We start from the raw sequence: 16,056 nt of genomic DNA on the forward strand, positions 1-16,056 counted from the left end.
GCCCTCTTACGGGGGCCCCTGCCGTGCCCATGCCATTGGCATGGGCACGGCAGGGGCCCCCAGGGGCCCCGCGACCCCCCCTACCGCCATCCTGTTCATGGCGGCTTTCCCGCCATGAACAGGATGGCGGTAGGGGGGGTCAGAATCCCCCATGGCGGCGCAGCAAGCTGCGCCGCCATGGGGGATTCTGAGGGCAGCGGTAAACCGGCGGGAGACCGCCGGTTTACCCTTTCTGACCGCGGCCAAAGCGCCGCGGTCAGAATGCCCTGCGGGGCACCGCCGGCCTGTCGGCGGTGCTCCGGTTAGAATCAGCCCCTTAATAACAGAAACTTTCAGTTTCTTGACACTTGAACAAATTAGGTTGTTAAAACTTCAAGTTTGACCTGATGCAAAACATTTAAAGAACATGTATGGAAAAAATAGTCACTCCCAAAAAAATAATCACTCTGAAAATACTTCTGGAAAAATATTTAAAAAATCCATATTCCATAAATATTCCAAGTATTTCTAATTATCAGACTAATTGCAGAAAGCAAGCCCTTAAAAGTTCCTCCTTGCCCAGTCCATAAACGTCTAACATTCGCCAACAGTAGGCATTTTCAATTATTTATTGAATTGTATCAGCTGAGATTTTGAGAGCGTTTACTGGATGGCCCCTTAAAGTTCTTCAATTCGAATTCCTGGTCTAATCAGTGGTGTAACAAAAGTCCCCTCGGCCCCAGTGGTGCAAAGGGGCCCCCAAGCTCCAGGGGGCCTCCTCTGGCACTGTCCACAGGCCCCTGGCTGAGTGCTCCTGACTGTGTCCGGAGTTAGGGGAAGGGGTGGCCTCCATGTTTTTTGCAAGGGGGGCTCAAGTTTTGTTACATCACTGCTCTATTTCCTATTTGTTGGAATTCCATACTTCTTGATTACTAAACAGGATAATATAATAGTTGAGATGGAATTAAGTATACAAAAGACAAAGGGGGTTATTCTAACTTTGGAGGAGTGTTAATCCGTCCCAAAAGTGACGGTAAAGTGACGGATATACCACCAGCCGTATTACGAGTTCCATAGGATATAATGGACTCGTAATACGGCTGGTGGTAAATCCGTCACTTTTCCGTCACTTTTGGGACGGATTAACACCTCCTCCAAAGTTAGAATAACCCCCAAAATGTTTCTATCTAATACTTTCCACTTGTACAACATTTCATAGGCCAGAAGGTCAAATCTCAATGAGGGTGATAAACAGGAGAACTCAAAAAGAATTAACCACTCTGTAGTCGAGAAGCCATGGCAGTATAACTTAGCTAAAATTCGATCTGCATCAGGTTTATCTTCCAAACTCATGAAGATATTATTGGAATGGTTTAACACAAGAGCCTCCAATGTTTTCTGTTATGAGAGCTACTTATGATCAATAAAAATCGTTCACAGCTACTAATATAGATAGTGTTATAGTAGTGATTATATCACAAAAGATTATCTTAGTGGCCACCCTATGTAAAATTACCAGCAGCGATCACCTCTGCATCAGGCAGAGTAGCCAGCAGTGATGTAAAAGAAAAGGCTTTGTCAAATTGGGATGCCTTTACGTGGGAAATTCATAACAGCTATAGCTTAAATGCCCCTGTCACGAAGGTAATAATGTTAGTATTCAACCTCCCCAGCACCACATGGTTTATCACTCAAATATCAGCTTTAAATATATTTTGGAAATGCAGTCATCAGCCTATTAGTTCTAAAAATACACACATTCCTGTTTTGAATACACATTTCTTAATTTTGATATAGATATATAACACTTTATAAAGAGGGCCTACCAGCAAATCATGAAAAGGTTTATAAAAAGAGACAGGAAACATGCCGGGGTGATGAGTCTTACTCTTGATAAACCTTTAAATGTGCCTAATTTTCTCCTCTGACACATGTTCCCCCAAAACTGTCAAGGTTTCAGAATCAATCTTGGGGAATATTAGATCTCAAAGGCAGTGTGCTTGTCTTGCCTAATCTAAATAATGAGCACAATAGAAAGTTGAGAATTCCTTGGAAATTGCAGCAGTGGTATAAATCTCCTTTTGTATGATTGATACTGGTAATGTACTTGCTTGTTTGAACTTTTCTCAATTTATAAGCAAGTAAATAATGTGCTTTCTTACTTCTCTCATACTTCTTTGGTTGATGAATGACATTTCTCCAGCTGTGTTCTAAATCAATTGTTGTTCCAACTCTTATTTCAGGAACAACCCAAGCTTATGTTAGACTTCTTATGTGGATGGATTTGGACTTTGATATGATCGCTGTTACTTTAGGATAATCTCACAAAAGAAGCTATGTCGGCAATTGATGGACTTTTCAAACTGGTTTTCAACATAGCCCATAGTGTACTCTAAGATACCTCACCAATATTGTTCTCTTTCAAGTGATAATCTATGGTTTCCCTAATTAAGGCTCTCAGGACAAGGTCTTTCTTTAATTTGCCTGGTCTAGAGCAAGGGCTCTGGCACAATGTAATTCCCAGTGTAAAAGTGATGGACACATGACAGAAAAGCCTCCACGCAATATTCCACAATATGTTAAATAAAGCACTCTTTACTAAACAGCTATTCTGGTGTGTGTTGTCAAAGAATCGGCTGACTAAGATTTCTTGGAAGGTGCATTTTTCTAATTGTATTCAGAATTTTCTGCTCCATTGCACTGATCGTCCTTATTTGACCGGTTTCAACATTTGTTGCAATAGTATTACAGTATGCATTAAAATGACATGTATTTGTTTTCCTTTTTTAAAGTTTCCAGTAGTACCAAATCTGGCTGTGCAGTTCCACCTGGACCCCCAGTTTACGTGGATCTGGCCTACATCCCTAACCACTGCAGTGGCAAGAATGCAGACCTGGAGTTCTTCAAGAGGGTTCGCGCTTCATACTATGTTGTGAGTGGGAATGATCCAGCCAATGGAGAACCAAGTCGGGGGGTTTTGGATGCTCTACTCGAAGGAAAATCTCAATGGGGAGAAAACCTGCAGGTGAGAAAATTACTGTACCCCCTTCTAATTTCAACCATTTCACATTCTACAACTTCCCATTTTACTATTTCATCTTAATAACCACTTCCTTTTCTATTTCCTCTTCTCCCTATGAAATGTCCTATTTGACTTGCCTTAAAGTACTACCTTGTCATATGTACATGTTGATGTATATAGTGCATAATAACTATTAAATATCCATTTCAACAGTCAGTAGCTTCCACAGCTTAAAAATACTCTGCTACTTTAGATGCATTTCCTCTAGGTACTTTAAATCCTCTACCGAAGCTACGCCCAAAGCTAACCTGTGAGACGTTCACCTTATGTCCCTGAAGTACTCTTCTCAGGGCCATGATAATGAGTTGGGTAATCAGAAGCCTTACCCAATTACCTTTTAGGTGTGTACCATTGAGTTCAGACTGGATGCTAAACAGAATGACAGCTATGTTCCATGGTGGTTGACCTGACTCCTCTCTACTTAACCACCTAATGGGCATTGTGGTAAGGAGACATGTAGGATGTGTTTTCCCCGATGTCTGCATTGACCTGCTGTCAAGAATGTGTATTACTTTTGTAAACGCTTTTGACAAAGATGATGGACAAGAGACTTACTCTTGGCTGAACAGGTGTTCTTTGAGCTCCTGATGTAATGCTACGACTCTCATAAGGGAATAGTTTATCTGAGAATTTCGGTGCATGGTGGTATGTGTGTGTGTGTGTGTGTTTTTTTGTGTGTGTGTAAGCATGTGTGTTTGTGTGCCTATTGTGAAAGTTCCAGCCTAGGTTAACAGCCCACACTCTTGCACTTCACCATTCCAACCCCCGTCTCACTGTGTCTTCACCTATATATGCCACTTTGGTGAACACGAATATAACTACTTCCAAATGGTATGAAGGAACCCATTAGCAGGTCTATTACTAACGGGATTATTTGATTACAAAAATAAAAGCTGATAGTACTTATTGAATTCGGCTTTATTTGCATTTATTGAAAAATGACAAATCAATACCAATCAAAACATTAAAATTTGACTTACCTAATAACTAGTACGTGGACCAAGCACAATGTAAGACAGAAACTGAAACAGAATAACGGTTTTTAATTTAGGATATATGCAGTAGTAAATTAAACAAGGGAATATTCACTATCAATAAACTAGAAAGAAAAAGAAACAATGTCAATAGTTATGATATCAAAATCATTATGGTAATCAGTGAATGGATTTTGTCATATTAGAAAGGGACATCAATGCAAGAGAAGGAAAACAAAAAGTAACAAGAAAAACTAATAGCAAGATTTCAGTGTGTTTGTAACAGAGGTTTACTTTTTTAAAACAGATAAATGTTCATAAGGAATGGTAAAACGATTAATTAATATAACTAGCATTGTTTTAACAGAATAACATCAATAACGAGGTTTTGAAAACACTAAGCAATTTGCACCAGTAGATAAAAGGAAATCTATAAAATGTAAGGTGGTTTGGTACATCTTCCTGAAAAAACAAATTAATTCCTTTCAGCATGACTGTTTGCCAAATAATGTAGTATTGGTAACCAAAGCAAATCTCTTAATATTATGTAAACATCTAGGATCATAAAATCTATCATCCACATGATTGGCATTGACCGGCACTGTAACAAAATTAAAATAATAATTTCTTTCTTCCCAGTAAGAGGCACTTTGCTGAAAAGCCATAAAAATTAACAAATCTATTATTTTATGATCTTCTTCCAATACACTAAACAGAATGGATAAGGATCCCAGAAAAATACTAGGGAAGGATATAATTAACATTTACAGTGAACGCCTGTAATTTATACAGTAGAAATGTATGTGTATTAAATTCACTGCTTTATGATGACAAGACCAACACATAACTGCATTATCTTCTTTTATCTTATTCACTGGAATGGAGTAAGTGCTACTCTATTGTATATGAAAATAGGGGTTTTAATAATATTTGTGGACGTGGAGTCGTACCCAAATCTTGAATATACTCCAAATCTTGTTCTGTATTTAGGTAGTCCACTGCAAACCCATCTTATCTTCCCATTCCAATGTAATTTTGCACAGGTTATGTGAATGTATTACAGTGAACAAAAAAATTAACAAAATAAAACAGTGAAGACTTATGATGTAAGGATTCCTAATATTTTGTAATGGCTTTATTTATTTGCAAGATCCAAATAATTATTTTGGATTTTAAATGAGTGAAAAAGCTTATATTCTACCAGTACTATTTTGAAAATAAACAATTATATAGGGGGTCATTCCAACCCTGGCGGTCAATGACCGCCGGGTTGGAGGACCGCGGGAGCACCGCCGACAGGCCGGCGGTGCTCCCAAGGGCATTCCGACCGCGGCGGTAAAGCCGCGGTCGGACCGGCAACACTGGTGGTCTCCCGCCAGTGTACCGCCGCCCTTTGGAATCCTCCAAGGCGGCGCAGCTAGCTGCGCCGCCGAGGGGATTCCGACCCCCCCTACCGCCATCCAGTTCCCGGCGGTCCGCCCGCCGGGAACCGGATGGCGGTAGGGGGGGTCGCGGGCCCCTGGGGGCCCCTGCAGTGCCCATGCCACTGGCATGGGCACTGCAGGGGCCCCCGTAAGAGGGCCCCTACAAGTATTTCACTGTCTGCTTGGCAGACAGTGAAATACGCGACGGGTGCAACAGCACCCGTCGCACCTTCCCACTCCGCCGGCTCGATTACGAGCCGGCATCCTCGTGGGGAGGGAGTTTTTCCCTGGGCTGGCGGGCGGTCTTTTGGCGACCGCCCGCCAGCCCAGGGAAAAACTTAGAATACCCTCCGCGGTCTTTCGACCGCGGAGCGGTATTTCGGAGGGGGGAAGTCTGGCGGGCGGCCTCCGCCGCCCGCCAGACTTGGAATGACCCCCATAATCTTTTTACAATGTTACCTATAACATTCCTCTGACTTTCCATGCATTCTAATAAATTGATCCTTTTCCAATTGTTATACTTTTTTTATATCACAAGGATGAACCAAGATATAGGTTCATGAATTGCATCTTTTCCAAAGAGGACCAGTCCATCATATACTCATTTCTAATGGGTAAATAGTGGGCTAACGCTGCCTCCTGTACAAACCAGCAGGACATTTTATCATTCTTGCATTGATGCCAAAAAATCCTGCCTTATTCGAAAATGTATGAAAAGTTTTATAATAAAAAAATCAGATTCCTTCGTCTCTCTTGATTTTTCATATTTACTAAATCAATTGTAGGGTTTATTTTGTTTCATGTGAATGGAGGAAATATTGAGTCACGAGCTGCATGTGAATGATTGAGAGGCATTGAAAGTAAGTAAAAAAATAACAGCCGCTAACACACCTTTTATAGAATCAAACCTACCCTACCAGGATAATTATAAAAATGAACCAACATTTCAGTTCATCCTTAAAGTCATTAACATTCACATCAGTGATACTTTTAATACAATTTGAGAACCAAATACCTACATATTTAATGTGTTTGGTATTCCATTGGAAATCAGAACAATCAATATATGTTTATATAATTTTAAGTTATGTTTAGAACAAGGCAATGTTAAGTTTCCTAATCAATTGACCCAACAAACATTCATGGCTAGAAATATATAATTTAACATCATGAACAAATGCCAAAAATGTTACAGTAGAAAACTTAGATCCCACAACAAAGACACCCAATCAAAACACAGTGAGACATAAATACTCCTTGGGTGGGACAAATACAAGAATAGGGAGAAAGGCCATCAAATCATGAGCAAGGGACTGACCCAAATCTCACTCTAAGATCTCTATTGGATAAAGTAGGTTGGTTACCTAAAGCTGTCTGTAGGCGAGACCTAAAAACATGTGAATAAGTCCTTTAATAAAAACATTAGCTTTAGGGACACTGACTAAGAGTTTACTCTTGCCTAAAACATTAGACCCACATCCAAGCCAGACTGATGCTTTGAATACCTATTGATAAGTAATCCTCTCAAAAGGTTTAGTAGCATGCAATGCCATTGCACAAGAAGAGTTCCTTAGGGAGAAGATATGGAAATAATATAAGAAACACTGTAACACTGTCTGCCTTTAATAAATCCAACTTGGTCAGAATTTACAAGATAGAAGACTAGGTATGAAAGATTACATCATGGAGACAATACTGTTATCTAAAACCTTACAGTCATATAATATTAAATGAGCTGAGCTGGTTGCATAAATGAGTCCTTAATGTTTAGGAATAGGGGATACAACAGCTTCCAAAAAAGAGCCCCAGGCCTTTTGGTTACATAAAAATACAAATGAATTAAACAGTTAAGGCAACTCAGTAGATTGTTAATTTATAATAAATAAGCAATGGGAATCTGTATAGAAACCATTAGTGTTTGGAGCATTCCCTTTCTTGGGAACTGCTTGAGCTTTCTGAACATTGTTCAGAGTTATATCAGAGTATAAACATGAAAATTACAAATTCTTTATAGCAGTTTTGTGGATATACTCAAAATAATTCCTGAAGTCAGGATGTGAAGGTTTAGTATCAACCGAATAAAGATTCTATAAAAACAGTCAAACAGTAACATAATCTTTATTAGTTACTACAACAAAGCTATTGTATTTATTAATCACACTCTTAATGTAATGCCTTGCATTCATTTCTTTTTTATCTTTTTTATTTTTTTATCCTGCTCTATTCTGCCTCTGAAGTATTTAGTTTTCATTCTAAAAAGCATAATGCATGCCAGATGAGTAATAATATTATTTGGTTCAAATTTAGTTTCAATAATTCATATATCATATCAGTAGATATCCTAGGGTAGAGACTATTCTGCAACAACTTAATCTGTTGTAATATAGAATCATATGTTATGATCAGTCCAATTAATAGGGGTACATGTTTTAAATTAATCATTAAAGGCAAAACAATTGATCTGATTAAACGTCTTCTTGAAATCTGAATCTAATAAGAAATAGTTAATAAATCTTTTTCTACCAACTCTTTTGACAGTGATAAACGGATCTTATAAGGAGAAAACAGGAGCATGATTCTAGCTCCAATATCTGATTTACATAAACAGGCTGTAAATGAATTACTCATAAAAAACAACATCAGTTCTTGTCTGCGGTACGTGCTGAGAGAAGTGAAAAGTTAGCTTCTCGTGTCTGGGTGAGATGGTCTCCAGGAAGAAGAAAGATCCTTGTTATGATATCAGCTTTAAAGGTCTTTGTGTTGTATCTGGGATATATTTGTATTTAGAGCTGATGTTCAGGAAGGGACAAAATAACTTCATTACAGTCACCATTTGAAATATATTTTTTGTTGTTACATGTAACAATGTTGGTTTAATATTTAATTAAAGGTTATGATTATGTTGGACTGGAACATACATGTTCAAAATGGTGAACCAGAAATTCTTAACTAGAGTGCCCAAAATAATCTACCTTCTACATCCTGCTGCTGTGACCTGATCTTGGTTATAAGAGACTTATGAAAGAGAGTTGCCTCAACACCTTTGTGGTCATCACATGGAGAGCAGAAATCACATATCTATTGTAAGCATAATTGGGTAACTCTAGGAGGAATGAGCTTCATGTTATAGAGTGTTGTAGACTTGCATCTTATGATAACATTTTTTGTTTGTTTTTAAGACTGCCTAAACCTTTTGCATTCCAAGAAATAATATTACACATCTTCAGTCATTTCTAGGATGTATTATAAATTAATAGAAATATACACGCAGAAAACAGTAACAATGATCAAATCATTGAGAACAGCTTGAGATTCAAAATGAAATATAATAATTAAGAGCACAAAGGCCCATATTTATACTTTTTGACGCACAACTGCGCCAACGCAGTTGTGCGTCAAAAATTTTACCGCCGGCTAATGCCATTCCAAAGCACCATGCGGGCGCCTTATTTATTGAATGACGTTAGCCGGCGTAGGGGAAAATGGAGGTTAGGCGTCAAAAAATGGGGCAAGTCAGGTCTGAGGCAAAATTCAGCCCTCAACCTGATTTGCGCCATTTTTTTTTACGCCCAACCTCCATTGACATGACTCCTGTCTTAGCAAAGACAGGAGTCATGCCCCCTTGCCCAATGGCCATGCCCAGGGGACTTATGTCCCCTGGGCATGGTCATTGGGCATAGTGGCATGTAGGGGGGCCCAAACCAGGCCCCCCTATGCCACAAAAAAAAACGAACAAAAATACTTACCCCAACTTACCTCAACTTCCCTGGGAATGGGTCCCTCCATCCTTGGGGGTCCTCCTGGGGTGGGAAAGGGTGGCAGGGGGTGTCCCTGGGGGCATGGGAGGGCACCTCTGGGCTCCTTCTGAGCCCACAGGTCCCTTAACGCCTGCCCTGACCCAGGCGTTAAAAAAACGGCGCCCATCAGGCTGGGTGCCGTTTTTTAAGGCCTGGCCCCTCCTGTGCGTCAAAATGACGTCAGAGTATAAATATGGGGCACAGGCCTTAAAGTCATTTTTTGGAAGGGAACGCCTACCTTGTATATAATTAACGCAAGGCTGGTTCCCCCTTCCAAAAAATGATGCACATGGTGGAACTTTGACGCCCGCGGGGTCGGACGTCAAAGTATAAATATGGGGCAGTGTTTGCGCCGATTGTGCGTAAAAAAAATTGACGCACATTCGGCGCAAACAGAGTATAAATATGCCCCTAAGTCTCATAACCAGCAAATACAAAAATTGTCAATAAGGTAAAGGTTGGAAACTGGGCTACTGGTTGAGGTGGTGAAGCCCTATTCAAGTAGCAACAACAGTTCTTGTGAGGCTAAAAGAGAAGCAAACTCTAAATTATCCTGTGCTTAACCTTATGGTAGCTAGGCACAAAAGCTGTCAGGTTTAACTTAGAGGCAATGTGTAAAGTATGTATGCAGTACCTCAAACGTTTATAAAGTGAAAACATAACACAAGAAAATTCCCTGAGTCTTCCACAGGGCCAGAGGTGTACTGAGGTTTTGGGTCTTAGGGTCCAATATTTATACCTGTTGCCCACTTTGTAGTAGGAGAAGTTCTAGAGGTTTTCAACCACAGGCGTGTCTGGAGTATCTTACCTCCCTGTCCTAGCCACACGTTGTCTGGGGGTCACAAAAGACTAGTGTTAAACCCTTTGTGGGAGTGCTCAGACAAAGCCTTTTTTGATATGCAAGTGTGGTAGACGACAGCTCCCCCCTCATCAAGCTAGAGATGGCACATGCTGCCAACACCTATTCCCCTTTATCTCACTTTCTGGGAGCAATACACAAAGACCAGCTGCTAGCTACACCTAGTCTTGTTGCCCAAGAGATAGGCTGTAGGCATCAAATGGTTGGGATAAGACAATGGCAACTTTCTAAACGTCCCATTTTCAGAATTGTGACTTATACCAATAAAGAGGGGTTTAAATTACAATTCTTTAGACACCAAACTCAGTATTTCTATCTGCTCCCAATTAAAGGTTATCACTTATTAAGTGTAATAATCTAACCCAATGCTATACCATGAGAGAAGTAGGCCTTGCTGTAGTGAAAAACAAACTTAAGAGTTTTTCACTTCTAGGTCATGTAAAGGTTACAAATGCATGTCCGACTTTTTATATGCAAGAATTTTCAAGAGACTGCACGTCTGAATACCTGGGCACTGGCCGATTAACGCGGCCGTCTGAAGGACACAAGAGTGTTCTCGACCAAAATAAATCTCCTGAACTCTGGATTCAAGCGACATTTGTCTCATCCAAATAACAAGAGCCATCTGACTGACACCAAATAACAGACTCCTGGGACTACGACTCCTGGAGACCCCAGCCATTGCGTGTCATTTTCCCCACATTGGAGCATAGGTGCTTCCATTGCAATCATCCCTGTCCTGATGATGACCCCATCCTGATTTGCCTGCATACGGGGTCAAAACGTCTACACATTTCTAAAAGAGTGGATGTGAAAAACATAAAATAAATGTAATGATACTCCAGGGCCTCCTGGATTGTAGGAGCCACTGGAAGACAATTTTATACAACCACACTCTGCACTACTTGTATATATCACCATCACTCACTTGCACTTCTGCACTTTCACTGTTCTTTTAGGAGCACCTACCTTTGCTTATAAATAGTATGACAATTTGTTATTAGAATTATATGTTAGCATAAGATTCATATGGAGATAACGCCTGAAAATATTAATAAATCTTGTTTATTTTACATTTATGGTATAGAGAGATTTTATTAAGCTGTTTATATTCCGTGGAAGTCTAGGCTACTTTCCCCTTGCACTGACCTTTATTATTATTATTGCATTTATTACCAAGGTCATGAGGGTTAGCGGGCAATTGCCTCATTGTATTACCGACTTTTTATATACATTGTACTGTGCCCTCTGGGCTATCTAGGGCCTACCCTAGGGGTGACTTATATACTTATATACTTATACCTTTATCTATAAATTCCAGAAAACACGTTATAATAACTCTTGGTTTATCATTTTTGGTTGGCTGTCAATGTTTAACCCTGCTCATGAGCCCTTTGTAAAATTCTAAAATACCTTGAAGCCATAGTTACAAAGGAGGAAATGTTCCTAAATGTTTGCAAAGATTGTCACGTACGATCCCTTCAGGAATACCATCAAGTCTGAGTCTGAGACTATTTTGGTGATTGCCATTTTCCATCTTCTCAGCTTGCTTTTTAAGCCTAAAAATGTGTTTACAATATTTGTCTATTATATCACAAATCCTCTCTTACAGCTTCTCAACTCTATATTTACTTTACTCCCCATCTTCCACAATAGGCTGTAGTTTTTAATTGGTAGCACCTATAAAAGGTTACAGAGCCATTATTTCACTAAGAATGTTTCCAAATTGAATTAGAGGAGGAACGGCTGGGCCACGGAGTGCCACTAACACAGGAGTATCATTCTAAACTCTCTTCAATATAGCTCTGCTTTAACTACAAATGCCTTTAGTAGATGTGTGAATGTCATTAATAATATTCATAGCTAAATCCATTTTTTCTCATGAGAAAGCTGTGTGATTTTAGATGTTGCCATTGAGCAGTGAATACAAATTGAGCAGAATTAGGTTTATAAATTATTTCAATTAAAAGTATTTTGTTATTACATAAGAACAGTGTACGTGCAACCAGTACAGACACTTTTCTATAACACCAGGCTTGACAAATATTCCTTTCACCTCAGCAGCAATAAAGAATATAGGATCTTGATTGGGAGGGTATAAAAATGTTTTCCTAATATAGATCGAACATAATGCAGGTCCTTCAGTGTAAAACTCACCTGACATAATGACATATAGTAAATAAACAGCCATTTTGTATGGGTGCTGAATATATACATTGTAAGTAATTGTATTATTAATGGGGGTGAGTGACTACCCACCTTAATAAATAATCACACCCTTGTTGAGGAAACCCTTAACGTCCTTAAACTAACCTGAGCTCAACCCCTAACAATCAGTCAAACAAGTATTGAGCACGGCAAATCACCCAGGATGGTCTTGAGGTGCTGGAGCTGTATGATCATTCGAACAGCCAGGTCTTTAGTTCTCTTCAAAATCGATGGAGTGATGGTGCGGTCCTGAGGTAAAGGGGAAAGTTGTTCCAGGCCTTGGCTGCCAGGTGCAAGAAAGAGCACCCTCATTGTACAATGGCTGTTTTGTTGTTTAATAAAAAGATTTATAAAACAACAAAAAAAGAAAGAGCACCCTCCGCTCGAAGGATCCGTGGGATCTACGAGGGAGAGGGACGCTGATGGGAGGTAGCTGGTCAGTTGGTAGAAGTTAAGGCGTTTGTTGATGCATGCTGGTCCTTTGTTGTGCAGTGCCTTATAGGTGTGGGTTAGCATCTTGAACTGGCATCTCTTCTGAATCTGGAGACAGTGTAGTTTCTTGAGAGGGGGTGTGATGTGGGTTCTTCTGGGTAGGGTGAGTAAGTCTTCTGTACTGTATGGAGTCTCTTCAGTGGGTGTGCTGTGATTCCTACGTAGCGCATGATTCCATAGTCCAGTGTGCTGGTGATGAGAGTTTGCTGGATGGTCTTTCTGGTGTTTGCTGGGAGTAACCTGAAGGTCTTGCGAAGCATGCAAAGAGTGTGGAAGCAGGTGGGTGAGACTGCGTCAACTTGATGCTAAGGTTGCGGGCATGGTCTGTTGGGGTGGATAGTTTGCCAAGGTCTGCGGGCCACCATGTGTCAGTCTATGACAAGATGTTGTGCCCAAAGATGAGGACTTCTGTTTTTTAGGTGATAAGCATGAGACAGTTGTCCTTCACCCAGTCCACTACGTTCATCATGCATCTGTGGAGGTTATCTTTTGTAGTGGAGGGATCTTTGGACAGTAAAAGGATGAGTTGTGTTACGTCGGCATAGGAGATGATGTTGAGTCTGTGTGATCTGCCGGTGACGCCCGGGGGTCATGTAGGTGTTTAAGTGGGTCAGGCTGAGGGAAAATCCGTGGGGGATTTCACAGATGATCTTCTTGGGCTCTGAGGTGAACGGTGAAAGACAGATCCTTTGGGTTCTGCTGGTGAGGTACGAGGCAGTCCATTTGAGGGCATCTCCTTGAATCCTGATGTGGTGGAGTCTGTATACAGGATGAGGTGGGAGACGGTGTCAAATGCAATAGGCAGGTCCAGGAGAATGCAGGCTGCTGTTTCTCCATGGTCCAGGAGGGCTCTGATGTTATCTGTGGCTGCAAACAGGACTGTCTCGGTACTGTGCTTAGCACGAAATCCTGATTGGGATGCATCCAGGAGGTTGTGGTCTTCTAGGTGTTGGGTGAGCTGCTGGTTGATTGCTTTCTCAATGACTTTTGCTGGATAGGGGAGCAGAGAGATGGGCCAACTAGGTCGGCAGATGTTATTTTTTCAGGAGAGGCCTCACTTTAACATGTTTCCATACCGCTGGGAAGAAAGCCACGGTGACGGAGGTATTCAGGACCTTCCTGATCTTGTTGCTGATGGGCTTGCTTCGTGATGGAAATAGTGTCTTTTGTGGTGAAGGGTTCCCAGTGGATGAGAGGGTGTTCTTGGTTTGTGTTCGTGCATGTGAGCTGGTTGTTGCTGTCTGTGGTGGAGGGTTGGCATTCAAAGTTTTCAAAGATGGCTGAGGTGTTGTGGAAGAAGTCTGCAAGGTTGTTGCACAGTTTATGGGTAGGAGTGATGTAATTCTCAGTAGCTGCGGGATTGGTGAACTCCTTCACGATGTTGAAGAGTTCTTTGCTGCAGTTTTTGCTGGCTTTGATGCGGTCTGCTACTGTGTTCTTCTTGGTTTCTTTCAGGGTACGGTGGTACTGGTTAAGAGCAGTCCTGAAGGCAGTGTGGTCTTCGGTTATTTTGCTGATGCGCCACTTCCTTTCAAGTTGTAGGCAGTTGCATTTGGTGGGGTGCAGTTCCTCGGTAGAACCAGCTTGCTCTTTTACCTTGTTCTTTTACCTAGGCTGTTTTGGTTGGGGTCGATGGCGTTGGCCCATTCTGTGATCCACTGGGAGAAGCTCTTTGCTGCTTGTTCAGGATGTTCTACCCAACTGGACCAACATGAATTTATGCAAAGTTGAAATACTGATCCTGCTATCAAAGTGCCAGTACATAGGTTAAAGTGCTTAGACGTGTAATGGTCAGGCTGATGCTTCATTGAACCTACTGTATCTAACATATAGAACCAGCATTTTACCTGCTGTGATTCTGTTGTAATATCAATAGGTCATGTATAGAGTTTGGAAGGTGGGAGCGGAGAGTGCATAAATCCACTTATGGTGTGAAGCAGAGCATTCTCTCTCCTCTTTACAGTGCAGTGTGTAAAATGGCAGGCCAGTGGGGTCAGTGCATGATTGCTCACTGTAATGAAGGACGTTATTATAGCGAATGGGTGACTTACTATTCCATAGAGGAGTAGCCACAGCATTGTAGTGTGTAATTTGAAACACATCTGTCAAATTTGTCAAAATTAAGATTCCCACACTAACTCTACTTACATTTTTGTAATAAAAAATGCACTAGTGCTCCAATTTAGGAAGGGAAACACTTTGACCGGTACAATGTTTCTGTAAAATAGCTTTCAGTGTGTTTATTTGCCCAGTGTTAGTATCAAAACATGTAAATACATCCAAATGCATCTGTTTGCACACAAGTGCCATGTTTCCGCACAAACTGATTGACGTGATCAGCCTTGGTGGCTCAGGGTTGTCATCACGGCAGCCGATGAGTTTTAATTCTTCTCCATTGTCTCTCGTCTCAGCTAGTCATGTTTGTTGTGACAGTGTACTATTAAACCTGACTCCCCGACGCACCTGATTGGGGTAACACGTGACTGCTTCGCGTTGTCAGCTACCCTTCTCATCCGATACTTTTTCTTTTGACAGTTTTTTTTTTCCTGACGTATATTTTTTTTCACTTTAATCATATTAAAAATGCACCTCATTCACTGAATCCTAGTGGAAGATAAAAAGATACAGAAAATAAGAAATGAAGGGAAGATGAAGACGCGCATGTCTCTGACTGGCGCTGCAGTTCGGTTTTAACGTTCTATCGGTATTTTGCTGATCGTTCAAAATACATGAGGTATTTTGCCATACTTTAAATAAATAGGTTTGATTGTAGTTCATTATATGTTGTTTATTGAGACACACTACACATCACATTACTTTATAGAATATGGCTTAAATTCATTGAGGTGGATTTAAGTGCACATTGTTCACAATAAAAATATTTTAATATTTTCAGGCGTGGAGGTGCAAAAAAAGCAAGGCGAAAAAAAGAGAATGAGAAATAAAAATTAAATTTCACCAAACACTGAGTTTTTAAAAAAAAAAGTCTGCCCACAAATTTAGGCACCAAACTGGTCATTTTAAAGGTTAAAAAAGAGGACGGCGCTTGCATGAGCCTGGGTATCTGCTACACTTCTCCAAAGCATTAAGAGATGTTACAAGACATTGGCCTCCTCTGTCAAGAGCTGGTGTTCTGGGCGACACTTGCAGAGTCTTCTGAATTCGGAGATAAGACCGTTGACTCATGGGGCAGTAGCAGACACCAGATTGAAGCAGGACGTCCGGGGCTGGTCCAAAAAAT

At 40.7% G+C, this 16,056-nt stretch overlaps 1 protein-coding gene across 4 annotated transcripts in view; it reads left to right on the plus strand.

The window, feature by feature from the left end:
* Nucleotides 1-16,056, plus strand: part of MAP1A (microtubule associated protein 1A) — a 598,226-nt gene that overhangs the window by 570,930 nt on the left and 11,240 nt on the right. For all 4 annotated transcript variants that reach the window (XM_069222605.1, XM_069222606.1, XM_069222607.1 and 1 more), the window contains one exon: nucleotides 2,772-3,004. In XM_069222605.1, the coding sequence (XP_069078706.1) occupies nucleotides 2,772-3,004 (233 nt within the window). The remainder of the gene's footprint in view (nucleotides 1-2,771; nucleotides 3,005-16,056) is intronic.

This window comes from Pleurodeles waltl, chromosome 3_1, assembly GCF_031143425.1.
Source record: "Pleurodeles waltl isolate 20211129_DDA chromosome 3_1, aPleWal1.hap1.20221129, whole genome shotgun sequence".
Lineage (NCBI taxonomy): Eukaryota > Metazoa > Chordata > Amphibia > Caudata > Salamandridae > Pleurodeles > Pleurodeles waltl.